Here is a 26,805-nt window from a genome sequence, read left to right as displayed (position 1 = left end):
CCAGACACACACCTGCTCAGTGTGGCAGGAGAACACTGGCCGCCAGCCGGGGGCCCAGGTTCAAAGTTCAGGTCAGCACCTGGAGGATGGAAGGGAGCTGACTGACACTCGGGGAAGCATTTGATAAAGCACTGCCCGGGTCGGGGAGCAGCAGCAGTGACAGCTCACGTTACCGATGGCTCACGGTGGACAGGCAGAGCCAAGCACCCACAGATGACCTTGTGCAAGCCGCAGCCCCACAGGAGAGGTCCGATCCTGCCCGTTTCACAAGAGAGACTGAGGCTCGGAAAGGCTACACCACTTGCCCAAGGTCAAGAGGAGGCAAGAGGCAGGGCGGGCTCGACCCCAGGCAGCCCAAGTCCCGAGCCCACGCTCTCAGCCACCACGGCGCCTCCACGGCCTCCCAAGGATGTGGGTTCTGTCCTGTCTCAGGCCACCCTAAGACACTGTCCCTCTTAACCTTCGTGGAGACTGCCCCGTCCTGAGGGTGTGAGCTCTGTGACCTAAGCAGGATTTTAGCAGGTCTCCTGCCAGGGAGAGGGGCACAGAGAAGAAAGAGTCACAGGGATGAATCACCCATGGCAGCTGGGAGAAGAACCATGGAAGGAGGAAGGACTGAGCCTTCTCCTGATCCCAGATCCGTTCAAACCTTTTCCCATAAATGGCCTCAGAACTGTCCACTGGACAGGAAGCAGGGACTGGCGAGTGGACCAGGAAGGAGGGGCTCTGTGTCCCGTGGAAGCACACCGGCCGGCAGGCAGGAGGAATGGCTAGACACAGAGGAGCTGCAAGGAGGATGCTGCCTCTGGAGGGCTGACGGAGGGATGGGCCGAAAGCCCGCACACTTGGTGAACGGGTTAACCTTTGCCAAAGAGCAAACCAGCCTCAGCTCGCACCTGCGAGCCAGGCCGGGCCAACTGGCACAGCCTCTCAAGGCAGGGAGGAGCGCCCGGGGCCCAAAAAGGTCCAGCAAGGAATAATCCGGAATAATCCAGAAAGACAACCCTCACCACCAAGGGCTGGATGCTGGGGGCTGAAGCGGGAGGCCAGAGGACGTGCAGTCTGAGGGGAAGGAGGTCCATCCTGGGAACCACGCATGCCCACAGAGCTGGGGGAGGTGGACCTGCCGCCTCGGGCTGGAAGTCTGCACGGGCGAGGGGAGGAGAAGCACCAGCCAGCGGCCGCGCTCCCTTGAGCGCGGTCACCCCACCACCGCTAACGGGCAACCAGTCCGGGCTCCAGGGCCTCATCCACCACAGGGTTCCAGGTATCGTCTTTTCTCTTAGTCCACTGGTTCACTCTCCTCTCCTGGACCCCGCGTATGCGGCTCGGGGCACTCCCTCACCCGTACGCCGCCTTCTCCAGCATTCCCCCCACAGCCACACCCCAACACAGGGGGCCAGCCGTCCCCATCTGGCGGCTTCTCTCTCCGTCTGCTTTCTAGACCCGGAGAGACGTCGTGATGCCGCCTTCAGATCTGGAAAGCAATTCTGCTTTCAATGCCCTCTACCATCCCAGGCAGGGTACAAATGCAGCCCGTGGCAAAGCCAGCCCCCTCTGACCACCCCCCAAACCCCAGAAGCTTCTCCCCTGAGGAGCCGCGGCCCTTGGCCGAGACCTTCTCCAGGTGGCTGTGGGGGGCGGTGGATGGTGCACTTGTGGATCTCGCCGCACCCCCTCCCCGGCCCCACTGCAGGCAACTCCAGGGCACAGTGAGGGCCAGCTCGGTGCCCCCCACCTCATGGGTGATCTGTAAGTCTTTCGGGAAAGAAAGGAGAGAGGGAAGGAAGGGAGAGAGGGGATGAAGGGTCAAAAGCAGCCTTGGTTGGGTAAGAAAAAATTCTTGATTGCTGAGAGCTTGAATTTCTTCTCTTGGACGTGGTTAGGGTTAGTATCTGGGGTCTTGCCGGGTTTAGCTAACTGGCACTTGTCCACGGGTCCAGCAGGAGAGGAGGGAGGGAACGGGGCTGCTCTGCTCTTCCCTCCCTGGAGCCTGACATTCGAGCACAGCACGAGGGCAGACGTGCCGCTCAGGCCGCTGGCCAAGAGCTCTGCGTCCCCTCTGAGGACGGCTCCAGCCTCCCACCTCCCCGATGGCAGAGATTACGGAGGACCAAAGGCACATTCACGCGGGAGGGTGTCGGCTTACTGAATGTTCCATGGGCAGACACCACTCCCCAGGCCTGCCAGCTGCCTGGCAGAGCAGGGCCAGCTGGAGGTCCGAGGGCACTGGGACAAGCCCCGCCCCACCCTGCCTTGCCTGATGAGGAACAGCGCTGAGCAGGTGGCCGGGAGATGCTGGGTCAGTGGTGTCATCTTCTCTACCCACAAGGTCAAGCTGACCTTGCATGTGAATTCTCCACACTGATTATTCCAGGAGGTCAGGAGAGGACTCCCCTCTTGGGGGAGACAAAGGTCCCCAGATCCTCCTCAAGAAGCCATGCCATGCTGCCCCTGTCACCATTCCTATGCAGATCACCCCACACAGAGACCATCTCTACTGTTCCTCAGCATCTCTGCCCGGGGGAGCCAAGAAGTCAGGGACCCAGCCTCACTGCCACAGCTGGGCCCCCCTCTCACAGTCGGGAAGTTCTCCCAGGGAGCTCACTCAAACCCCTCCTGCTGTAGTCTGCACCCTTTGTCCTATATGATGTGACAGAACAGGGACAGAAGCTGAAGCTTCCAGTAGCAGCTTTGAACTTCTCCCTTCCTGTCCTCGCCGGCCCCACCTTGATGCAACCAGAAGGGCTGCCCTCCACGGCAGCCAGGTCAGGATTTCCCAACGAAAGTCAGTTTGGCACTGAATCCCAGGTTCTCAGCGCCCACGCTTAGAAAATCGCCCCCTGAAGCCCTCTGCTCAGAGACAAGGGCAGATGCACCACTCTAGGACCCCTGGGCCTCTGCATGAATTATTTGGGACCGCCTGCAATCTTGCGCTCGCCTCTCCTACCGGTTCCCCTCACATCGTACCCAACAGTGCAGAAAGCAAGAATGTCAGACCTGGGAGACTGTCAGGGGCACACATCCACCATGGTGCACAAGCGCCGTCCCAGGGGAGCCCGGGGGCTGCGCTCCACACTGTCTAACCGCCTCGCTCCCAGCCCAGAGGGTTGCCCTCTGCCACCCTCCCTCATCCTGCCTGGCCCTGGAGACGAAGGGACACAGGGCTGTGTGGGGGGCTGAGCAGCGGAAGGCAGAACTCGTGGGCTCTGTGCTGCCTGCCCCCCAGGGACCTGAAACCCGGCCTCCGTCTCTGTGCAGCGGGTTTCCAGGCCAGGCCAGGCACCAGTTTCGGGGCTGGAAAGAGCTCAGACCAAGCAGCCTGAAGTGCTCCAGGCCACAGCTGAAGGATCTTTTAGATGGAGATGGTAAAGTGACAGAAGCAGTGGGGACCCCTGACTCTGGCTCCGACCCCCCAAACTGGAGTCCTGCCCCCGTTTACTCAGGATATTATCTTGGACAAGGCTCTGACCGCCCTGTTATGGCCTCAGTTTCCTCATCTATAAAATGGGGACAGCAGTTGTAACCAGACATTAATATGGACGTATTTGGGTCTCCACTGCGACAGGGGCCCCAGGAAAGTGAATGCCACATTCCAGAAGTCAGGCAGGAGGTCACCACACAGGACTGGTAGAAAAGATGGCCAACGTCAAGAAAGTGAAGAGACAACCCACAGAATGGGAGAAAATATTTACAAATCGTGTATCTGTTAAGGAACCTATTTCCAGAATATGTAAGGAGCTCTTATAACTCAGTAATAAAACACAAAAAACCTGATATAAAAAATGTGCAAAGGACGTAAATAGACATTTCTCTAAAAAAAGGATATATAATAGCCAATTAACACCTGAAAAGATGTTCAACATCATCAGTTCTTAGGGAAATGCAAATCAAAATGACAGTGAGATGCTTCATGCCCACTAGGATGGCTGGAACCCCAAAGACACATCACAACAGTGTTGGCGAGGCCATGGAGAAACTGGAACCTCACACATCGGCTGGGAGGAGCGTAAGAGGCTGCAGCCGCTTTGGAAATCAGCCTGGTACGTCCCGAAAAGAGCTCAAACGGAGTTACGGTGTGACCCAGCAATTGCACCCCTAGGTGTCTACTCAAGCAAAGTGAAAAGATGTGTACGTCAGCATCCATAGCAGTGCTCTTGATAATATCCCAAATGTGGACACAACGCACATATTCATCAACTCAGGTCTCTATAAACAAATACGGTCTGGCCACACAGTGGAATGTTATTCAGCAATAAAAATGAACACAGTACGGACACAGGGATAAGCCCTGAAAACATTATGCTAAGTAGAAGGCGGCCACCCAAAGCCACACGCTGTATGACTCCCTCTGCATGAAATATCCAGAAGAGACAAGTCTATGGAAACAGAAAGCCAATGCAGGCTGGGTGGGGGGGGGGGGCAGGGCCGAGATGGGGGGGTGACGGCTAATGATGTGGGGTGATGAAAACGCTCTAAAATTCCATCGTGGTGACTGTGTATGACCCTAAACACACTAAACCCACCGAATTGTACACTTTAAACAGGTGAAGTTACGGCGTTAAATTATGTCACTGTAACATTATCTGTTAAATTTTTATATATGTCAACATTAAATAATATTAGCTGTTAAATTTTTAAACTATTTTTAAATATATAGAAACATATATAACATTAGCTCTTATGTTAGCTGTTACATATATATACATAACATTGGCTGTTAAGTTTTTTAAAGAGAGCGGGCGCTGTGCACGGCCCCCCACATCAAGGGAGTGCACCTGAGAGGGTCCTGGAGAGATGCTGTGGGGCTGCAGTGCCACCTGCTAGGGGCTCCCCCTCCTCTCCGTGAGTCTGCTGGAGCACGGAGAACACGAGGGACGGGGCCCGGCTCAGGCCTGGAAGTCTGAAGGGTGAGAGGCCGGTCTGGGAACAGAGAGAGGGGCTGCCTCAGCCACCTCCATCCCAGGCTTTGCTGAGGCCAAGAGCGTGTAAGGGCCACCGTGGACCGAGGGGAGAGAGTGCCGGCTGGGGCTGCCCAGACCCTATCCAAGGGGGCCCCCTGGAGGGCTGAGCCAACCCCCGCAGCAGGAGGCTGAGGGAGCGAGTGAAGGATACCTGGGCCGAGGAAGGGACGTAAGCATCTGACTGAGGTGCAGTCACCCACCTGAAGGAGACAATGAGTGAGAGATTTATGGGGACTGGGGGGGGGGGTCTCCAAAACACCCCACGAAAGAGCTGCAGGAGAGAAAACAGTTGGCATTCGATGCCTCCAGAATCTTCCACCAGCAAAGAGCTCAGAAATCGTATCACCAGTGCCTGTCTCACACAGCGCCAGGGTGCCGGGCAGGCCAGAACGCTCAGGGCCTTCCCCCCTTTCCTCTCTTCCCACAGTCAGGAAAACAGAGAGAAAACCTACCCAACCCCCATCTTCCTCCCACACACACAGCCGGAGGCCAGGCAGGAGCTGACGAGGGGGAAGACGTAACTGATGAAGGACCAAGGTCCCCGGCTCTGGAGCCCTGATCACCGACTGAGGGTCCTCTGTTACTGGGAGTGACTAGAAAAGGCACAGGCCTCGCCCTCATGTCGCTCGGGGCAGGGGAAGCAGAGGACAGACTTAAAGGGAGGGTAGATAAAATCAAGTGGCCCTCTGACCACAGCCCACAAGTTCTGCTTGTAGTTCTAACAATAGTTACAAACTACAATAATAGTTACAAAACAGTAGCCACCTAGGCGTTTGGGGAGCAGTGACCAAGAGAGCGTATAGTCACGCCCGGCCCAGGGTAGGCACACAAGGCCAGCTATCACCTAGCCATCGTCACTGTCAACCTCATTTCGTTGTGAGGGGTTAGGGTTTTAGACCTGGAAGTCCCCTTGGGAAACCATCCTCCTCAATTCACTGATAACGGAAACCGAGAGCCAGAGAGGGAAATTAACTTTTCCAAGGTCACAGCAAGTCGGTCTCAAAGGTAAGTCTCCTGCCTCCTGAGAGTGGAGGCCCCAGGACAGAGCCAGCTGTAGACAGCAGAGCAGAGGGGCCAGGGACCTGAGGGCGTTTTCTCAAGAAGAGAGGGCGCGTACACCTTCAAATCCCACCTCTGTCTTCTCTCCCCCAGCACTTCAATAATAGTAACAACAGGCATGTATGATTGCCAGCACAGTACAGACCAGGCACGCTATGCTCACCTCTCACACACGTGACCTCGCTGGATCTTAACCCCACCCCATGAGGAAGGTACTGTTATTGTGCCCATCTCACAGATAAAGCACCTGGCTCTCAGAGGCAAAGTGACTTGACCAAGGAACATGGAAACAAACCACAAAGCCCGGAACCAGACGTTCTGACTCTAGATCCCACAGCCTTACTCCCTTTAGCAGACATCAGTCTGCTCAACATTGAGTCGGCTTTCCATCTTCCACGCTCAGCTCCAACCGCCTGCTCTGAAGTTAGGTACAGATGTGTGACTTGTTTTGGCCAACCGCAAGCAGAAGGAAAGTGTGTCCTTCCAGGCAGAAGCAGTGTGCAAGTCCACGAGACGACGCCAGCAGCACCCAGAGCAACTAAGAAGAGAGACCCCTGCCAACCCACACCGGACACGCAGCATGGACAAGAAACATGCTTTTTGTGGGTTAGGCCACTGAGCATTTGGGGCTGTTTGTCACCCAGCTTAACCAAGCCCCTCCTGATGGACACAACCACAGAGCCACACTGCCCCCAGTCCAAGCTCCTGAGCGGGAAGGCCTTGGAGGGAAGCCGGGCAGGCCCGTCCCGGCTCCTCAAAGTCACCAGAAGAAATGATGACTGAGCTCAAAGAAACGGAACAAAGCACTACTCCAACCTCCTCATCTGACCAGAAACAAGGAGGATCTAAAGGAAAGGAGTTACCAGAACCCAAATCTCCCACCTCCGAGGCCCATGTCTGTGTGTCCGTCTCTCCATGAGCACCTGCTCCTCTCTCCTTCTCTCTGCCTGTTTGCTGGGTCCCTCTCCCTCCCTCCTTCCTCTCTCTCAGAAAAGTCGGAGAACCTTCGGACAAGCCAGCTCCCCAAGTCACCACAGACAGGGACTCCTGGCTGCCATCGGGAAGGCGTTCCCCAGTGAGGCCCAATGCACTCGAGGCGGGCGGGCGCCCTGCAGGGCTGGAAGCCCCACCCTGAGGAAGCGAAGGCCTCTGCTCACACATGCCGAGGCTGAGAAGCGTGGGCACACAATCAAGCCCCCTGTCACCAGCCCCTGGCTCTGGTGGGACTGCCCACAGAAACACAAGAAGGTCTGAGGGGCACCACGCAGGAGGAGACACCCAGAAGCAAGGTGGCTACCAGCCCCCTCACCACTCCGGTGGGGCACTTCTCCCCTCACTCCGTCTCTTGGCCCCAAGCAATCTTGTGCCCTTACCCAGCACCCGCCCTTAGTTTCCAATCCTCTCTTTAAGTCACGAGAAACTCAACAACTCAACATCCAAGGAGATCCGAGAAGGGTGGGAGCTGACGGGTGGGCAGCAAGGAAGCTCAGCCCTGGTTGACCTCCAGGCTTCTCGGAGGCGGAAGACACCCCCATCCCTTGGTCTGGGACTTGCTTCCGAGAAGGCCTGCCCTGGAACACTCTGGAGGAATCTGGAGACGGCTCTCTGCAGCATAGGCAAAAAACCAGCCCCGCTCCCACCACGGGGAGCTGGGAGCCGGGCACGGGGCTTCAGAACTCAGGCCAAAAAGCTAATGGGGCTTCTGGAGACTGTGAAACATGGTGTCAGCCAGAGCGCTGAGCTGGCAGGCTCCAGACCAGACTGGAGAAAGACAGACACGGCCCGAGGAGGCGGCTGGTGGGGGACCAGGCCACCCTCCCCTCCACCCCCCGGGGCCTTCCTGTCCCCCCCACTCAGGACCACAGGCAGCCAAGAAAACTCCTTCCCAGGTGTTACACTCTGTACCGTGTGCTCCCTAAAGTTCGTTTGTGGAAGTCCTAACCCCCAGGACCTCAGATGTGACTCTCTGGAGACACGGCCTTTCAAGAGGTAAAGACGTTACAACGAGGTCACACAGTTGGGTTAGGGCCCAAACCCAACCTGCCTGGTGTCCTCACAAGAAGAGGAGATGAAAACACAGACACACAGCAGGAGGACCACGTGAAGACACAGCAAGAAGACGGCCGTCTACCAGCCAGAGAGAGACCTTGGGGACGCAAGCCTTTCGACAGCCTGACCTCAGACTTCGGGCTTCTGGAGCCGCGAGAAAAGAAATGTCTTGTTTAAGTCACCCAGGCGTGGCATTTTGTTGTGGCCGCGCCAGCAGACTAAGACCCCAGGCCACGGGGTTCACCAGAGGGTACTGATCCCAAAGGAGGGGTCCCCAAGATGGCAGGTGCTCTGCTGCTCCCCGGCCACCTGTCCCAAGGCCTGGAACCTTCTCTGGGCAGAAAGTTCTTGATATGAAGCTTCCACTTGACTTTTCGCCTTTCATCACTTCCCCATCCTTCCAGTCTAAGCAAGGGGAGCCACAGCGTTCCCCAGGCACCACGGTCACTGCACAGAGGCCACTCTCCCTGTTCCCCCTATTTCTGGTTCTGTTTCCTGGACCCATCCAACAGGACCAGGGCTGCCCTGTGTGGGAGGGGGCGTCCTGTCATTTGAGGGTGAGGAGCCACCTGAAGTCAGGGTGTGGGGCGGGTGAATCCGCAGACCTCCCAGGGAGGCGCGAAGCAAGGCGGGGTCAGATCCCTGGGTTCACATGTCCACTCCACCTCTCAGGTCCTGACCCGGGTGAGACGGCGACCTCCCACACTTGCGTGTGGTCACTGGCACAGCCTGAGCCGAGATGGTGCAAAGGTGGTCCCACACGCGAGGATTTCCTCCCCTCTGGCCAGTCCCCCTCCCTCTCCAGCCTCAGTTTCCTCATTGTGGTGGGAGGGCATCAGATGGGCTCTGTGATGGGCCCAGGCCACCCCTACCTGGGAGGTCGGCCTACAGAACAAAAGTCCCCATATGGATTTTTCTCCTTCATTTTGCTGCCCAGATGGGTCAGCAGCATCCTGAGGGAGCGGAAGAACGTGAAGCGCCACAAGGCTGCACCCCTGAAACCTGAATCTGGACTCAGAGGGGCTGGGATGCAGGCAGCGAGGAAGGGGTTCCACAGAGCAGCTCCTGACAGGAGGATGAAGTCAGGGTCTCCTGGAGGGCTTCCTGGGGGAGCAGGAGCTCTGACCCCAGCACTGAGCACCCTCACTGCAGGGAGGGGGTGAGTGGGGCCCAGGTCAGAGATGATCTCTGCTCCCAAGTGCCTGGCTCAGTGCCCCCACCCTCCCTCCGAGGCGCCCAGTGGGCTCCAGAGGGACTGGCCTGGCCTCTCCTCTCCCCTCCCCTGGTGGGTGCTTCCAGAAATGGTCCCATCTCACCTTGGACACACTACCCTCTACCTAGTTTGAGAGGCCAGCCCCTCAGCAGAGGCATTCCCGAGGGAGCAGCCCCACACCCTCCAGGGGGCGGAGGGACATCAAGGGATGTGTCCTAGCGGTTCCCTGCACTGAAGTCCTACGGGGACCTTCTTGCGGGGCAGGGCAACCGTCTCCGGGTACCACGCCCGGTGCACCACCCCACCTAGCCCCTCCCTCAGCCCTATGCTGAGGGACAAGACAAGGGTGATCCGATCTGTCCATCAGTGAGAGGTCAGGGACAAAAGGGCAGACACTCACCCAAGCTCAGGGGGGACCAAGAGATTGCCACAAGATCAGATGCCCAGGAGAGGCCCCTGGGGATGTCAGCCAACCCAGGACTGCCCAGGGGTTAGCGCTGGGGTTCCACACCCAGATTTGCTCTTTACTAGCCAGGCAGCCTTGGGCAGGTTACCTTCGCCCTCTGTGCCCGGTCTCCATCTCCGGGCATCACAATAGTGCCTGCCTCACAGAGTGGCTGTGAGGTTAGACAAGACAGCCACTGTAAAGTGCCTGCAGCATGGACGGCGTGGCAAAGCCGGAGCTGGCTCCCAAGGCCAGGGGCCCTCTCCCTCGGCCCTGTCTGCAGACCTCTGAGATGCCCCCACAGCCACTACGGACGCATCAGAGACTCACGAGGAAACAAAACAGGCAGCCCCTCCATGGCTGCTGCTCCCCAAAAGGGGCCCCAAATGATCTGTTGGCTGAACCCCCAGGTTATAGCTGAGTAAACCGAGGCCCCAGGAGGAGGGCATCTCGTCAAAGGATCTGAACCGGGTAGTTTGGCTCCAGAGGCCACATTCTTAACCCCTATACCAAGTGCCTCCTGTGAAAACTGCTACGATAGCCCAGGGACATGGGTACTGTTACCGTCCCAAGTGTAGATGAGGAAACTAAGACCACAGGCCGGCGAAATAACAGCCCAGGCGTAAAGCTACAGAGCAGAGAGCCGGGCTCGGGACCAGGCCGTTGGGCTGGGAGGCACACAGCCTCACCCACTAGACCACTGCCTCTCCTGGTCAGCTTGCCTCTCCTGGTCCAGGACGTCCCCGGAGAGCAGGCAGAGCCCCTGGGACACCACATCACCCCGCAAGGCCGTCCCCCAGCCCTAGGACCACTCCAGGGATGCCCAAGCCCCCTCCCAGGCTCCAGCTTGAGCCATCTCCTAACCACCCGTGGTACTGGGGGTTAGGCGCCCTTACTGCAGCTAGCACATGGGGAAACTGAGGCACAGGGACTTGCCCACAACTAAGGAGACAGACACAAACCTCCTGCTTCCCTCTCTTGACCAGAAGAAAATTCTTCTACCTCTGGGCCTCAGAATCTAGAACCTTCCAGAAGTGCCCCCAGTCAAGAAGAGAAGCAGGATGGGGAGAGTGATGACAGCTCTTGCCCCAGGGCTGGTCTCGGCTTGCTTTCCTGTCCTGGGGGAGGCAGCCCGGCGGCAGCAGGGAGCACACCATGGGACAGGCGGGGTCTGCCCCGGTGACCACAGCACTGCTGGGCTCCAGGCCCCAGGCAGGCGAGAGGACACAGGGCCATGAGCTGCTCCCCCTACCCTCCCTTCCCGCCCTTCAGGCACAGGGCCAGCGGCTCAGCCTCCAGACAGGAGCCCGCCTGTCCCCGCAGGACCAGCTGACCTTTAACCGACGAGAATGTCCCTCTGGCTCCATCTCCTGCCTGGGGGAGCGGATCGGAGGAGAGAGGTGGGGACAGGGGGCAGGAGAAGAGTCCAGAGCCCCCATGGTCTCCCCTTCCTCCCTTCCCTGCCCCTCGCTGTTCTGTCCCCTCCTGCTCCATCATCTGCTCCCTCCTCCCCCTACAGCCGACCACGTCCCATGCCCCGTCCTTCCGCAGCCCCTCCTGCCCCTTAATTACTGTACCTTTTCTTGGCTTGGCACTTTATCATCTACCAAGTGTTTTTACATTTACCATCGCATTGATTCCACACCAGGGAGAGATGGGGAGACATTGAAAATTCCTTCAAATTGCCAAGTGTTCTTGTTAAAAATGCAAACATCCCCGGCCCGATGAACAATTAGGCTGGCAGCCTCTGGTACCTCGGGACTGCTTCATCTCACCCTCGGCCTCCTCCTCAGCCGCTCAGCACAAGCAGATGGGGCAGTGGGAGGGCCCCAGCCCCGGGCAGGACCGAAGGTAGCTGAGGACAAGCCTTCAACTTGCAGCGTTGCCCGTAAACAACAAGCTCCCATCGAGCCCTAAACTCTCACCCCTCATCCCCTGCGCTCTGAAATCCACGCTCATTCTTGAGACTCCAAGGTCAGAGGGAGAATCTTTGTGCAGAAAAAGTCTGAAGGTCGTCCAGGCTGGACTCGGCAAACCCAAAACCTTGGAGAGGGAGGCAGGAGGCAGGAGGCAGGAGAGGGCACCTGGCTCTCCCCAACCCCGCTCTGCCACGTGGCCCAGGGTCCCCGGGACAGCGCCGCCTCACCCCAGGGCCAGCCTCGGCTGCAAGGAGAAGCCCAGAGGTTGGACACTGGTGTCCTTGAAAGGACACATCCTGGGCATGGAGGGAGGAGTCAGGAGCCCCCTCCTTTGAGGGGGTCCATCACCCCAACTAATGGGGATGGGCCGATGGTCCTGAGGTCCCCCCTGCTCCCACATGCCGTACCCAGGACCAAAGCAGGGAGATAAGCCTGTGGCCAAACCCCACACAGGGCGTCTCGAGAGTTCCTGGACTCCCGGGAGGCTCCCTCTCGGAGGCCCTGCCCTGCGCCCCACCACACATATTCCAATGAAGCACGTAAATAAATATAATCCATCCATAACTCTCGAGAGTTGAACTGAGTCGCAGCAGACCACCTGACATAATGTTAGGTTTTGTAGCTAAATTCAACATGGATTAATTTCCATTCTGCAGTTTTCTTTTCAAACTTTGGAGCCTATCAGTTTGTTTCCAGCTCTCAAACGTTTTTGTTGGCCAGTGATGAAAGTTTGTGGGCCCTAGATGCTGTGTCTACATTTCTAGCGCTCTGACCCCAGAGAACTCAGGCGGCAAGGCTGGAGAAACGCAGCAGCAGGTTTAACAGAAATCTAACCAATTCTGTTTGCAGCACTGGCAGGTATGTGAAGTGCCACCTCCTCCAAGGAGCCCTCCCAGACCTCTCCAGCTCTCAAGAATCCCTCCGCCACCAATCTCAGAGCCCTCCCTGTCCGTGGGGCCCGTTCAGCACCAATGGCACACCCTCGTGTGGCTGCTTGGCTGCATTCTCTGGCTCTGAGTTCATTATTTAACACATTCATGTTGTGTCTTATCTTCCCCCACTGAACTGTGAGCTCTCCAGATGCCCTGGACTTGTCCTCTCCCTCCTCTTGGAACTAGTATAGTGTCGCAGCCAACCAAGAGAGCCGAGGACACGTGAGCAGGGGCTGTGCGGTATGGAGAGGGGCTGGAAGCCAGCGGTTCCACCTACCCTCCATGCCATCATCCCGAGGGCCATTGAAGTTGTCATATGAATCCCAGCGGATGAGAGGGTCAGAGGTGTTATAGTCCACGGACACGCTCGGCCCGTTCTCCAGGTGTTCCATGCCTAAAAGGAACGGGAAAGGGCAGCGGGACAGTGGAGAGAAAGAAAAAAAGAGATCAGCCAGCTGGAAAAACAGAGGAAGTCAACAAGCTCTCCACAGATGCTCCCCAAAGGACTTCTCAGTTTCTTGACCATGGCAGGGTGGGACCAGTGGCTTAAGTTGGATGGAGAATCCAGGGGTCTGGTTTCTTGCATTCTTGAAAAGGCTCATACCAGGTCGTAGGGGTAAATCAGGTCAGGAGCACTGAGGAATAAAGATACCCCTAGGAGAAAGCTGGGGGGCCCCCAACTGGGTGTCTGCCTCTTTCTCGTACGTCCCAGGGGCCCCTAGCGCAGTGTCCAAAGACCAGAGGGTCTGCCCCTGGAGTGAGCAGGAGTGTAGGAGAGGCTTGTGATGGGTGGCATGGGGTCAAGGACAGCAAGCAAATCACAGCCCTGAAATGGACAGGACACATGGTCATCCCAGCCATCCTCCCGCCCCCACCCAAGATGCTCTCTGCTCCAAGCAGAAATCTGAGGGGGCGGCAGACTCTCCGACACATCGGAGAAAGCCCAGGATGAAGACGCACAAGCTGCCAGTCAGTCCTTCTGGGGCGAGTTACCCTCCTGCCTGGCAGTCCTCTCTAATCTACCCAGAGTCCCTCTCTCTGTAACCTAACTTCATCTCCTCCCTTTCTGTTCTCAAAAAAGATGGAGAACAACTGGTCTCCACATATAACCAGTCTAAAGGCTTAAAGACTATTATTAAATTGGCCTTCTCATCTTCAAGTTCTCATCTCAGTTCTCATGAACGCTTATCGTCCATCCAGCATCTCTGAGTGTCCCCTCAGCCACTCCCTCCATCCATCATGGCCCTCAGTCTCTGAATATAATAAGATGACCTAATCGGTCCAGAACAGTTTATCCAACCCAGCGCCTCCTGGTCTGCTTTTTTATTTTTATTCTCCAGAGATTAAGTCACTGGTTCATGTTTAGCTGGGGGTCCACTATGATACCCAGATCCTTCACTGCTGGTCTGCCTGTCAGTCACAGGTAACCTGATAATGGTAGAGCAGATCAGTGGGAGAGCGTGGGGGTGGGATGGGGACAGGTCAGGATGGAGGGAAGGAGGTGGAAGAATGAACTCTAACTTAGCTGATACCTTGAATTTTCTCTGGTCCATAAGAAAAGACAAATTCCACTTTGCCATATTCTGGAAATCGATCATCTGAAAAAGGAGAAGGAAAGACAAAACTGGGCAATTAATTCCCAAAAAGGACTCCCTAAAAAGTTTTCTTCTAGAAAAGATTAAAGTAATACATGTATACACGCTTGACAACATAATTAGACATACATACACAATGAAATAAGTCCTGCCCCCCTTTAGCACCACTTCTACCTGCCTGAGGTAACCATTTCTAACCATTTCCAGTTCTCGTTCTACCAACAGTTACCTCAAAAAATCTAAACAATACCCATGATTTTTACGCCACTATTTCTAAATACACCAATTTGAAGTAATCTCCATTGATTCACGACTAGGAAGATGAATAATTTGGCTCACTCCTACTGCCACCCCCTTCTTCTTAAATCTAGTATTATCATTATCATCATCATCATTTATTCTACTGATTACCTTTGAAACTTTCAATACTAGAGTTAAGCCTCTATTCTTGATCTGTCCGTTTTCAAAGGTGTCTCCTGACGCCCCCCCACCCCACGTAAGAGGAGGAAATTTGTGCCCTGCCCGTCCCTGCCGCCTCTCACCAACGCCACCTTCATTTGGTCAGCTATTCCTTTATTTGTCCTTGTTAAGACTGATAACATTAACATTCTGTTCTGTAACTATACCAGCATCTTCTGCTTCTGTCCCCCCCCCACACACCCAACGCCCCCCTCCCCGCCCCCCGGCGCCAGTGCAAGGAAAGCTCATCATAGAAACATTCTTCTTCGGGGCGAGCCAGACTGTGCTGTGGGGCTCAGGCCCCTCCTCCCAGCCCCGGCCCCACTCTCTGCTCTCTGCCTGAGCCCAGTCCAGATGCAGACCACCATCCACCGCTTGTAGGAAGAGAAGCCACAGGAGGGCTGGTGTCCACTCCCTGGGGTGCCCATCAAGCCTGTGTGTGTCTCCCTTACTGCAGGCATCACTTCATAGTCTCATGTTTGTACGTCTCTTTCTCCTGTGAGACTGAGAGCTCCCTGAGGGTAGGGCCTTACTTCTTCCTCTTTGTACCCCCAGCGTCTAGCACATACAGACACATAAGTGACGCTTGGTGGACAGATGGGTGGATGAATGGATGTATGGATTGTTGAATGGGTGGGTAGACGTATGGATGGATGGATGGATGGATTTGGATGGGTGGGTAGGTGAATGAGTGAATGAGTGGATGGGTGGATAGGTAGATGGATGGATGGATGAATGGATGGAAGGATGGATGGACAGACGGAGGGACAGATGGATGAATGAATGGACTTGGATAGGTACGTAGCTGAATAAGTGGGTGGATGGATAGGTAGGTGGATGGATGGATGGACAGGTGAACGGATGGATGGATAGGGGAATGGATGGACGGATCTGGATGGGTGGGTGGATGAATAGGTGGATGGATAGATGGATGGATGAATGGATGTGGATTGGTGGGTGGATGGATGGGTAGATGAGTGGATGGATGGATGTGGTTATGTCCTGGCCCTGAATGTGATACCCATAAAACCTCAAATGGATAGAGGAAAGAAGCAGAGGGAGATACCTCTCTGGCCACCTCCCCTTCCCTCAGATAACGCTTCCCTCTCCACTGCTGCCACAGCCCCTCTATTATTGCTCTTCTACCCTGTGGCCTAATTATTCCTTGCTAGGTCTGCCTCTCCACTCAATGAGCCCACCTTTGAAGGCATCATCAAGGTCCTCCTTCCCGAAGACAACCCCCAGGTCATGGATGGCGCAGGTGTGGAACTGCACACGGAAGATGACGTCTCGGGCTGGGCTCCGGAACTTCTTGTGGTAGCACTTCAGCTGAGGGGGGAAGAGAGTAGAGCCCATCAGGGACCAGGGGATGGGAAATCAGGTCCCAGGGAGCCTCCACAACAGGGGCCCTGAGGCTCACTCCAACCCAGTGAGGGAGAGGTCACCAACACCAAATAGCATCTCAGAGCTCTCTGAAGAAACTTCTAGAAGAGCAGAGAGTTGAAGGTCAGTCTTGCCCTTAGGGGACAAAGCTGCCCCCCAAGTAGGCACTGTATACAGGGTGGAAAGGAGAAAGCAGGAGTGGACTGAAATCGCAGGAGGAACGGCTGTGGTCAGGGCTGAGGGAGTCCTGGTCACCAACAGGAAGCCAGGAGGCAAGAGCTCATACTGACATATTTCCCAGGAGATGGCTCCAGAACAAGAAACAAGCCCCTGGGAAGGGATGTCCAACTCCGAGGCAGGGGAACAGACAAGGCCTGTCTGAGGCTGGAAGGCCTTGCAGGAGCCCTGAGAGCCTATGACCCCAGGGCTGGTGGCCCACCAGGAATGACGGTCTTGTCTGGAGAGGCAGGAGGCAAGCAGGAGGAGAGAAGAGAGCACAGACAACCTGGGAAGCGGGGGCTCGAGACAGAGGGGGCGCTCACCAAGATGTCTCCCTTCAAGAGCAGCCCAGGCTCGATGGTGATGCAGATGCTGGTCTGGCTGTCTCCTTGGACGTTGCTATGGGAGACAGGCGGGCAGAGGGAGACAGGACGGCTGAGGGGGCGGGCGGCGCGCTTTCCCCCTGCTGCTCCTCTGCCACAGGGCGACTGGGAAAGCTCACCGACTCCATCCCTCAGCCCTCTCCTGGACGAGGTTCTAGACAGCACCCACCCACTCTCTGCCCCTGGTCCTGGGCCTCAGCCTCCGGCATCCCTGGCCTCTCACTCCCGAGGAATACCTACTAGATGCCAGATGTGTAAACGGGCTGCATGGCCTGGTAGATGCGGAGAAACGGCCGACACCCTGTAAGGGAGGGGTGGTGTTAGTTAAGACAGGAGGAACAGGGCAAGGAGGAAGGGGGAGAGGAGAGAGTCAGGAAGGACGAGGAGGAGGAGAGGCAGGAAGAGGAAGGAGGAAAGGAAGAAAGAGGAAGTGAGGAAGGAGAAATGGAAAGAAAGAGGAAGAAATACTAGCTTTTCATTTGAAAGGCATTTTAAGCTTACAAAAACACTGTCACATCCAACATCTGGTGCCGGCAGGCACCGAAAGCACGAAACGCATTTTGCACAGGAATAGACGGACTCAAAGAAAGCTCAGGAAGTGGTGCAGTGGAAACTCCAATCCAAGCCCACATTTCTACCACCCAAGGCTGCCTCTTAGGAGAGGGAGATGGAAGCCACGGCAGGGAGGAAAGCCCAGCAGGTACCTCCTTTAGACTCGAAGTTGGGGATGCCGTGCATGATCACGTGGTGCAGAAACAAGGGCTTGTTGTTCATTTTGATGGAGCCAGAGAGCAGGCCGCTGAAGTAATGCACGTACCTGGAGCAGGGGGAGGGGCGGCTTCAGCCAGGGGGCCTGCACTGGAGCAGAGCCATCCCGTTCTCTTTTCCCCCAGACATTGCCCTAGGTAATGTAGTGTAGCCCCTCGCTATCAACCCCCAGGCCTCCTGGCGGCCGATGTCGCAGCCCCAGCACAGTCCTCCCTTGCTGCCTGGAGCCCTAGGTAGGAAGGGCCAGCAGGTCCCACTACACCTGGAGCTGGGTCAAGCCAAACCTCCCACTCGGGGTTCTCCAGCGCCCCCTGGTGGTCAACATGAGCATCTCATTCCTGCTTCACTCCCAGCCCGGGAATCTCCTGTTGGACCAAACTTCCTCCCACACATTCCTGGCAGGCATCCTCATCAGTACACAAGGCAGGCTGATCGACCACCAAACAGCTTGGCACCCTTATACCAAGCCCAAACCAATTTTACGCCCCTGCTGTGCCCCAACAGACCCACTAGCCACACAACAGGCCAATAAACAGTAAGAGCTTAATAAGTACAGCCCTTGACTTTTTTTACATCACGCTGAAGTGTATAAAGTTCCTCTATATCGTTTCATTTGGTATTTGAGGATATCTAACTTCCATTAAGCATGTCTATCCCTGGGGTCAACAGCCTCCAATTCTTTTAACAAAGATCTCTTTTAACAACGATTGGAAGAAGGCAAGGAGTAACGCATCTCCACTCCTCCAGAAAAGATGGAAAACTTGGTCCAGAAACAGTCACTGGCCTTCTAAAGACACACAGCAAGAACACACAAAGCTGGGAATGGGTGGGGAGAAGGGAAGAAGTCTGAGCCCCAGCATCTGCCAGAAGGAGAAGCATCCTTCTGCCGTCAGTCGGTCGGCACTTCCTCCTTTATTGGCAGAGGATGCCACGCTGGGTCAGCTGGACCAATCAGAATGCACCCTGAGACCCAGGGAGCCTACTGGGCTCTTTGAGGTAGGGGAGACCAAAACCCACAGGACCATGACAGTGGCCCCCTCCTCTCTCTCAGCTCCTCGGCCTGCCTCCAGGCCTGTGGGCCTCTGTCCCTGGGCCGGGGTGGGGCCACCTCGGACTCCCCATAAAGATAATCTGATGGGCAGTGCCAGCTCCCATTCAGGCCCTGCCCACCCCCAGCCCCATTACTCAAACCGGAAACCTGGAATGGCGAGTTCCTATCAGATCTTCTGATCATGCCAACAGGATGTGTCTGTGTGCTGGGGACAATGAGTCCGGGGGTGGGGTGACAATGAATGGGGGAGCCGCGGGCAAAGCCCCTCCCTCCCTGCCCTCGACTCCGCCAACCGCTCCATTCCCTGAAAGAGCCACTGACAAGAAGGCGGGCACGCGGCAGTGAGCTGGCAGCAAACCCACAGTCACACGTCCACATCTAGGCACCAACAGAATGACCACCTGCAGGCAGATGCGGCTGCAGACATGAGGGGCGAGGCCAACACAGACCGTGTGAACACACGCACACTCCCACTGCATCCATGAGCACTGTGGAGTCCCCGAGTAACCCTTCCTGAGAGCTGACAGTGCCCCCGTCATCCAGGCTTCCAACTCAGAGATGAGCCTGCTCTGTCCACCCTCTCCAAGCCACACTGTGCCATTGTAGCGTCACACTCCTCCAGCAGGTCAAGGTCAAGGGCCAGTCCCATGACCAAGGCCACCAGCCACCTGTGGCAAGCTGGGCACTGAGAGGGTGTTGGGGTGATGGTTCTTTCCTCCCTGAGACCTCTCCCCTGGGAAAACTCTCACTGATCCACAGCTGCTGCGTCTGGTGGCCCAGCCAGAATTTTCTGCACATAAAGACACCCCATTTCTGATCACTGACCCCGAGGCTGGCTGCCGGTTGTTTTGTGCCAACTGTAAGGCACTGGGTTACCTGAGGACTCACTTCTGCTTGGGTTTCCTGCTACAATGGTGGAAACAGCCCCAAGGGGTGCCAGCACACTTCTAGCAAGGCAAGCAAGGAGGGGGTGACAGAGTGTAAGTCGAGGACCCCCAGTATGGAGAGTCTGGGAAGCCCCAGGACCTGCAGCTAGGGGGTCCTGCTTGGCCAGGCAGGGCTCCAGGGCCTGGGAAAGCCAACCCACTGGATGTTTTGGCCTCCAGCCTGCATACTTGCTATTCCCTCTGCCTAAAACCTTTACCCCAGATCTTCCCTCTCAGCCCTCACCTCATGTCACCATCTCAGAAGGTCAGGCCGTTGGAATCAGCCCCTCACGCCCCCCTCACTCTAGCCTACCACGTTCTGTTGAGTTTTTTCCTCCAAAAGACTTCTTGCATGTGAATGACCTTGATGGCTGTGTCCTTGGGTATCATCCACTAGAAGGTCCCCGCAAGACCTTGTCTGAGACTCAGTGCCATGATCCCAGGGTGCAGAGCAGGGGGACACATCATAGGCAGGCATGGTGGCTCCACAGCTCTGGCCACACACACACACAGGAGCTGGGCCCAGCCCCACTCTCCGGTTCTCCGCTCTGGGCCCAGGATCCCACCATCTGACTCGCACTCCCCCAGCCTCCCCCAGGTGCACCTGGCGCTGCCACTACCTGTGCTGTGGATCAGACACCACGAAACAGCATGTTACTCCAGAGCAGAATCTGGGGCAGCCGTCGGGACAGTGGGCAGCACAGCATGAGGACACTGCATGGCCCAAGTTATAGGCTCTCAGACACATTCTAGCTCTGTCACTACCCGCTGGAGACCCTGGCCATGTTGCGTCCCCTCCTAGGCTCGGGCTTTCCATCTGTAGGATGGGCATGCCCTGGAGCATCAGATGATAGCTCATCACCTTCTCTGGGATGGCTGGCCAATGGGCACAATCTTATCCTCGTAGAACCGCTTCATTGCAAACCGGTCCAGGGCCTGGTTGGCACTGTGAAGAGAGACAGGTGGTCAGAGGAGCCAACTGCCACATCCAGGAGCCCCTTGTTCCTCCATCCCTGCCCCCCAAGACCTGCAGAACCCTCCAGCCACCCTGTGCCGAGAAACTTTCAGGAAAAGAGTGCCCCCACATCCCTCCATGCTGTGTGCTGCCGCGCTCAGCACGGGGCTCTGAAGCCAGCCGGCCTGGGAGCCCATCTCCAGTCTCCCACTCACTTCTCAGACCTGTGCCGTGAGGCCGGTTACATAATCTTTCTCAACCTGATTTTCCTTTCCGGTCAAATGAGGCAATAATCGCGCCTTCCTGCAGGTTGTTATGGTGGTCATGAGATAACATCTAAAAGGAGCTCGGCCCGTGCAGACACATAGCAGGTGCACAGGAAGTGCTCACCGTGAAGCAAAGATGGGGCTGAGTTAGGTTTCTTAAAGTCATCAAACCAGCGTCCTACCGGCAAGCCCTCCACAGAACATTCTACCCATCCTCAAAGAGCACTGGAGAGACAGACCACCCGCCTCCTCCGTTCTCGACTCTCCAAAGATGTCCCATCACTCTTAGAATCAACTCCAGCATCCTCAACACGGCCTACGAGGCCCCGCGATCTGCCTCACTTCCTGCTCCTCATCCCCCAACTCACCCAGCTCCAAACAGGCCAGCCCCTCGCACCCCACTGCAAACCTTTGTTCTTCCTCTTCTCTCTGCCTGGAAGGTTCCCCTCCCAGACTTTACATGACTCAGCCCTTTCCACCTGCCCTCTACTCAGTTTCGCTCTCTACGCAAACATCATCTCCTCGAGAGGCCTCCACTGACCACCTCTCATCTTCCTTCTTTCACAGGACTTAGTGCCCGCTGTTACTGAGGTCCTTGTTTACTTTTTTAAAATCCGTGAGGGCAGTGGCCGGGCTTTGCCCATAGCTGCCTTGCCAGCACCCACACACAGTGGCTGTTCCATAACCACTGTCGAATGAAGCAACAAACGAACGGATGAAGCCCTCTGCTTCTCTGCAAGATGGGATCAGAATGGGGTGCATCCACTGGGTGTTTCCTATTCTTGCTCCAAACACCTAAGTGGGAAGAGGGCCCTGCTGGCCAGAGGCATGGGCACAGACAAGATAGCTTCTAGATGGTTCTGTCGGACCCAGATCTGATCCAAGATTTCTTTCTGACTCCCTCCCTGCTCACCCAGGGAAACACAAGACAGTTTGGGAGGGAAAGTGGCCCCAAGAAGCTGGCTGGATGGGGTGTCCATGACTGACACCGTCCAGGTGCCCCGACGGAGGGATGGAGTCTCCTCGCTGCTGCCCTTCGTCCACAGGCTCCTGCCTCAGAGCTCTGGGCAGGCACCTTCTCCCTTCTACCGGGTCCTCCACCTCGTCTTCAGCACCTCGCATCCCTGTCTTCACCTCCCACCCCAAGGAAGGGAGAGGCCTGGGTGGAGGGGGAGGGGGGTCCCACTGTCAATATTCAGAGAACAGGGGCTGAGGGGCCTCTTACCTGGCAGAAATGTTGCTGTAGTGCATGTAAGCCGCGATGACAACACCTATCCTGCCCCGGTTTCCCTGAAAGAGCCCGGAAACACAAAAGCCTTTACTTCTAAGGCCGGCCTCCTGCCCCAGAGCCCACGCAGAAGCCCTGGAGGAAAGGGGGCAAGGGCTGGAGAGGGGGTTGTGGTCCCAAGGAAGAACAGGAGTGGGGAGGGGGGCAGGGGAGGGAAGCGGGTGACAGCTGATTCTCAGGGAGAAGAAACCCAGCTGACCATCCACTAGATTTGAGGGCCCCACAAGCTGGTACCCCCCATTTCCTGAGGGCATCCCCTGGGACAGAATCTATTATGCCCTAGAAAGGAGAATACACACAGCAGACTTACACACGCACACAATCCAACGAGACAGGCAGGTACATAGGCCATCCAAGGATACACTCAAGCATGGGGGTGCATGCACGTGCACACACACACACACACCCCATGCAGGCCCCCTGCCGACCTTGTTGTGTAAAACGACGACATTGTGGGGGTCTGCGTTGAGCCAGGTGTCCATGGCCTTGCAGACACTGCAGATCTTCTCCAGGGCTGGGGTGTGGAGGTCAGGCCAGCCAAAGTCCAGGACCTGTGGCCCAAGCCGTGAGTGAGAAGGGGCAGGAGCCCTGGCGAGTCAACCAGGGCAGCAGGCAACACATACCTGTGTGCCAGCTCCAGGGCAGCCGGGCCTGGGGTCCTGCCCCGCCCATCAGCCCAGCCAGGAGGCAGGGGAATTCAGGGCAAGGGACCCTGGCCTGGGACCAGAGACCCTGGGCTGAGTCTCTGCTCTGACACTGACTCACTGTGGGGCCTCAGTTTCCTCTCATGTGTGTAAAACAGAGGCTTGGAGCCGAGGATCCCAAGGTCCTTCCACATGACTCTGACCTCAGACAAGCAGGGCCCCCATCATTGCCCCAGGCTCCACCCACAGACGGCCCTGAGGCCTGAGGCCTGGCTCAGGCGAAAGAAGGAAGGAGAAAGGCTCCCTGCTGGTCGAGGTTTTTCCAGGCCCTGGACACACAAACCACCGATTTTTCAGGCCAGCCAAGAGAAGCCTGAAGGGGACAGAGGACAGATCTGAACAGCAGTCCTCAGGGTCCTGAAAACATTTCTAAACCTACAGAACCTTAAAAGAGAACTTCTGCTTGGAAGGGCCCAGACAGCACATCTCACCCAGCCTGTCCACTTTCAAGGGGGCAAACTGAGGCCCAGAGAAGCCTGTCACCTGCCCAGGGTCACACAACAACAGGCACCAGAATCCAGAAGCCAGAGTAGATGTCCATGCAAAGCACACAGCCCACTGCGCAAGCGAGTGAAAGCTGGAGCAAGAACGTCCACATCGGCGCGTCCCAGCCAGTTTCAGCTCAGAATACTTTTCAATAAAACTAAACCCTCACAGCTCCAGGCTCCCCCGAGAGATGCTACAGGTGCCCCAGGGGGCAGACCTGGGAGGTGGTCACTGTATGGAGCTTTGCTTTCTGTAATTTGTATTCTGGAAACAATAAGTAGATTGTTTTCCATTTTCCAAATAGAAAATGGCTTTGAATAGGCTTTTCAAACTGTCACAGCACATCCCCCCAAGATTCTAACATGGGAACCTCGAGGAGAGGGGGTCCGGCCATCCTTCGGTCGAGGCAAGGAGGCCCCCACAACAGGCAGCGGCTCACCTTGGCATGGAGCTTGGCGATGTCAGGTCTCCGCTCAGAGAGGTTGAAAAGCTAGAAGGAGAAAAAGGAAGAGATGGTGAGAAGGTTCGCTCCCTCCCCTGTGACGTTTTCCCTACGTGAGCACACTGAAGCTCTGCAGACGCTCGCTGACCAGCGGGACTCAAGTGCAGGCTCCCAGGAGAGAGAGGTTCACAGACACTCAGCCACGGCCCCCTCCGTGAGCCAACAGACATCCAGAACTGAGGACCAGAAGGGGACGGAACCTGTCTCGGGCCCCACGTGCCACCCCCGGGGTGGGCAGCTCCCCATACTGAATGCGAATCGATGGTGTTCAATGAGAAGTTCTCGGCCAGCTCCGGTTTCCACTTCATGCGTCACCTTTAGGACCTCACCCCATGGAGACACAACGGCTATGCGGTCACACACCCTCCACCGGAGGGTCAAAGGTCCTGGGCGGGCCCTCTCAGGCCCCTGACACCCCTCTCCCAGCAGGTGCGCCCCAACAACAACCCACATGCCGTGGGAATCTGCCAATCTCTGGGACTCCTGTCTCCACCTCCGGAGGAGGCAGGCAGAGCTCCCATCTCCTCCTCACCACCGGGGACACGCCAAGACCACGGTGCTGTCGCCCGTGGAGAAAGCGGGCTGCACAGCCAGCACAGGCAGGATGGAAGGAGGGCGCCAGAGCTCAGAATCCTGGACTCCTGGACTCCTGACATCAAGGAGATCTCAGACGGCTTCTAGGCCACTCTTGGACCCCGTAAAGGAAGACCCTTTATTAGGTTAACAACGGCTACCACTCAAGTGTCCCCAAACTGCCAGCCCCGTGCTAAGGCTTCACATCTAACAGCTGGCTTAACTCTCGCAACAATCAGAAGAGGGAGATAGTGTTATTAGACCCATTTTACAGATGGGGTCTCTAAAGCTCGGTGAGTCTAAGTGGCCAAGATCAGACGGTCAGTAAGAGCAGAGCCAGCATTCGAACCCAGGACTCACTGAGGGTTAAAGCCAGGCGCTGAGCAAGGCCCAGCCCAGCTGACAGACGGGCCTCTGTGGTGGGTTGAATAGCGTCACACGAAAACCCACGTCCACCTGGAACTCCAGAACGTGACCTTATTTGGAAACAGGGCCTTTGCTGACGTAAGTAGTTAAGGATCTCGAGATGAGGTCATCCTGGATTTAGGGTGGGCCTTACAAGAAGAGGCGAGGACACACGGAGAGGCCATGTGAAGAAGGAAGGAAGGAAGAAAAGGAAAGAAGGAAGGCCATGCGAAGACAGGGGCAGAAATGAGAGCCACACAGCTACAAGCTGAGGGTCACCAAGGACTGCCGGGGCCACCGGAAGCTAGGAAGAGGCAAGGCAGGATCCCCCAGTGCCTTCAGGGGGAGCACGGCCCTGCCAAGACCTTGATTTGGACTCCTAGCCTCCAGAACTGTGAAAAAATAAATTCTGTTGTTTTAAGACAGCAGGCCTGTGGCAATTTGTTAGAGCAGCCCTGGGACTAACGCGGCCTCCACACCCCACCTCAGCCCAAGCATCCCGGGGCAGCCCCTCGGGGTCGCACAGTCTGGTCCACGGGTCCAGCCCACATGTAGCTCCCTGCAAAGTGGACCCGAGCCCCGCTCCAGGGCAAAGATAGGTCCAACCTCCCAGGCCAGCCTTTCCAACGTTCGGGGAGACCACCAGCTGCCACCTCATCCACATCTGCTCCGTGACTCTGCTGGGCCACGTATGATCGCAGTGCCAGCAACACAGGCGCCAGCAATACAAGGTCCCTTAAGACGCACACTGCCACAACGCTGCCCTAAGACTCCTCAGAGGTGCCGACAGCGTGCCAGCTCTGCCACTTTCTGACACTGTGACCTTAGGCAAATACGCCACCTCTCTGTGCTCCAGCCAGGACTGCTTTCCAGGGCTGTTGTGAAGTTAAATACGTGGAGGGCAGCTCGAACGCGGCCTGGCTCACACAGGTGCTTAGTCATACGAGCTCTTGACGTTATTCGCTCCTCCTGGTCAACACGCTCACACACGTACACACAGACACACACACACACACACGACGCAGCTCCAGATGCTGCATTCCCGCTGCAGATGCACTCCGTATAGCAGAGCTGGGCTGCAGGGAGTGGAGACTTGAGCCACGACAGATGCCCGGGGCCAAGGGTGGGTGAAGGATGAGAATAAGAAGAGCTGCCCAAGGGCGGGGGGGGGCAGGGACACAGCAGGAAGGACGGGGCACTGGACCAGCAGGCGAGAGGCCCGTCCTCACCAGGTAGTTGCCTCCGTGTTTGGACTTGAGCATCTGGGCCACCTCGCGGAGGTTGCTCCGGAAGTTCTCCTCATTGGCTGTGCTGGGGAAGGAGACGGCAATGATCCTCTCCGTGACGTACACCAGGTCCAGCTCGCAGCTGTCCTCAGGGGTTCGGCTCACACTCATGTTTCTAGGGAGACAACGGTGGGGAGGCTGTAGATCAGAATCCCTTCCCCCAGGGCAAGATCCAAGTATCCGCAACCCTACACACCGGACGTGGCCCCCATACCCAACCCAGGGGCTTGACAGCTCCCTGACCCAGAGCCCAGGCCAGAGGCTTCCCCTGGCCAGGCCAGTGCAGCCAACAGGGCCGGCCTAGGAATGTGGGGAGCGCAGAGCTGGGCAGGGCAGCAAGGATCTCTGGCCATGTCAGAGACGAACAGAGGTGACACCAATCCTACGTGGCCATCAGTCCTGCTGGCACGGCCTTCATCCTAGCTCCTAGAGGTCAGCACCAGGGCCAGAACTGGCCAGGAACCCAGGAGTCCAGCCCTGCCTCCAGACACACTGTGGCCGCCTGGTCTGGCAAAAGTCTCTGGAAGGATCCTAAGACGGCTGTGGAAGAGGAAGGAGAGCTGAGCTGGGTGCTCTCCAGCCTCCCAGAGCTGTGCCTTCTGCTGCCCTCGCCTTGCTCCTGAGCCCTGGAGTGGGCGGGGAGGCCTCTCAGGGGAAGGGGCAGCTTGGGTGACATGCACACCTGGGCTGCAGGTAAGCCAGACCACAGTGCACATGCCAGACCTCCCCGAAGGCAGGCTGCCACCTGACCTGTGTTCCCGGCTCCCTCCCCACCTCTGGCAGCTCCCACCGGCTGCCAAAGCTCCTTCTTGGCAGCGGCCTCCCTGATGTCTAAGGGCCCAGGAAGCAGAGGGTGCCAGGCCTTCGCCACTGCAGCGGGAGGCGGCTCCCAGACACCTCCTCGGAGATGTGGGGAGCCCCGGACTGGACTCAAGGCAGGGGGAGACACAGGAGCTCACATCTTTACCCCTCACC

At 56.8% G+C, this 26,805-nt stretch overlaps 1 protein-coding gene across 13 annotated transcripts in view; it reads right to left on the bottom strand.

Moving 5' to 3' along the window:
* TNS1 (tensin 1) overlaps positions 1-26,805 on the bottom strand; it is a 176,913-nt gene that overhangs the window by 63,547 nt on the left and 86,561 nt on the right. For 12 of the 13 annotated variants that reach the window (XM_070489750.1, XM_070489754.1, XM_070489757.1 and 9 more), the window contains 11 exons: positions 25,774-25,945; positions 23,504-23,554; positions 22,303-22,425; positions 21,812-21,876; positions 20,228-20,311; positions 17,325-17,437; positions 16,861-16,921; positions 16,561-16,636; positions 15,835-15,964; positions 14,114-14,179; positions 12,859-12,975 (listed from right to left, as the gene is read on the bottom strand). In XM_070489750.1, coding sequence (XP_070345851.1) covers positions 12,859-12,975; positions 14,114-14,179; positions 15,835-15,964; positions 16,561-16,636; positions 16,861-16,921; positions 17,325-17,437; positions 20,228-20,311; positions 21,812-21,876; positions 22,303-22,425; positions 23,504-23,554; positions 25,774-25,941 — 1,054 coding nt within the window. In that variant the 5' untranslated portion in view covers positions 25,942-25,945. Of the gene's footprint in view, positions 1-12,858; positions 12,976-14,113; positions 14,180-15,834; positions 15,965-16,560; positions 16,637-16,860; positions 16,922-17,324; positions 17,438-20,227; positions 20,312-21,811; positions 21,877-22,302; positions 22,426-23,503; positions 23,555-25,773; positions 25,963-26,805 lie in introns of those variants that run through there. The other variant, XM_070489760.1, reaches the window with a different exon arrangement.

Source organism: Equus asinus, chromosome 19 (genome assembly GCF_041296235.1).
Source record: "Equus asinus isolate D_3611 breed Donkey chromosome 19, EquAss-T2T_v2, whole genome shotgun sequence".
Taxonomy (NCBI): Eukaryota; Metazoa; Chordata; class Mammalia; order Perissodactyla; family Equidae; genus Equus; species Equus asinus.
The sequence above is the reverse complement of the archived record's forward strand: the minus strand, read 5'-3'. Positions and strand labels throughout refer to the sequence as shown.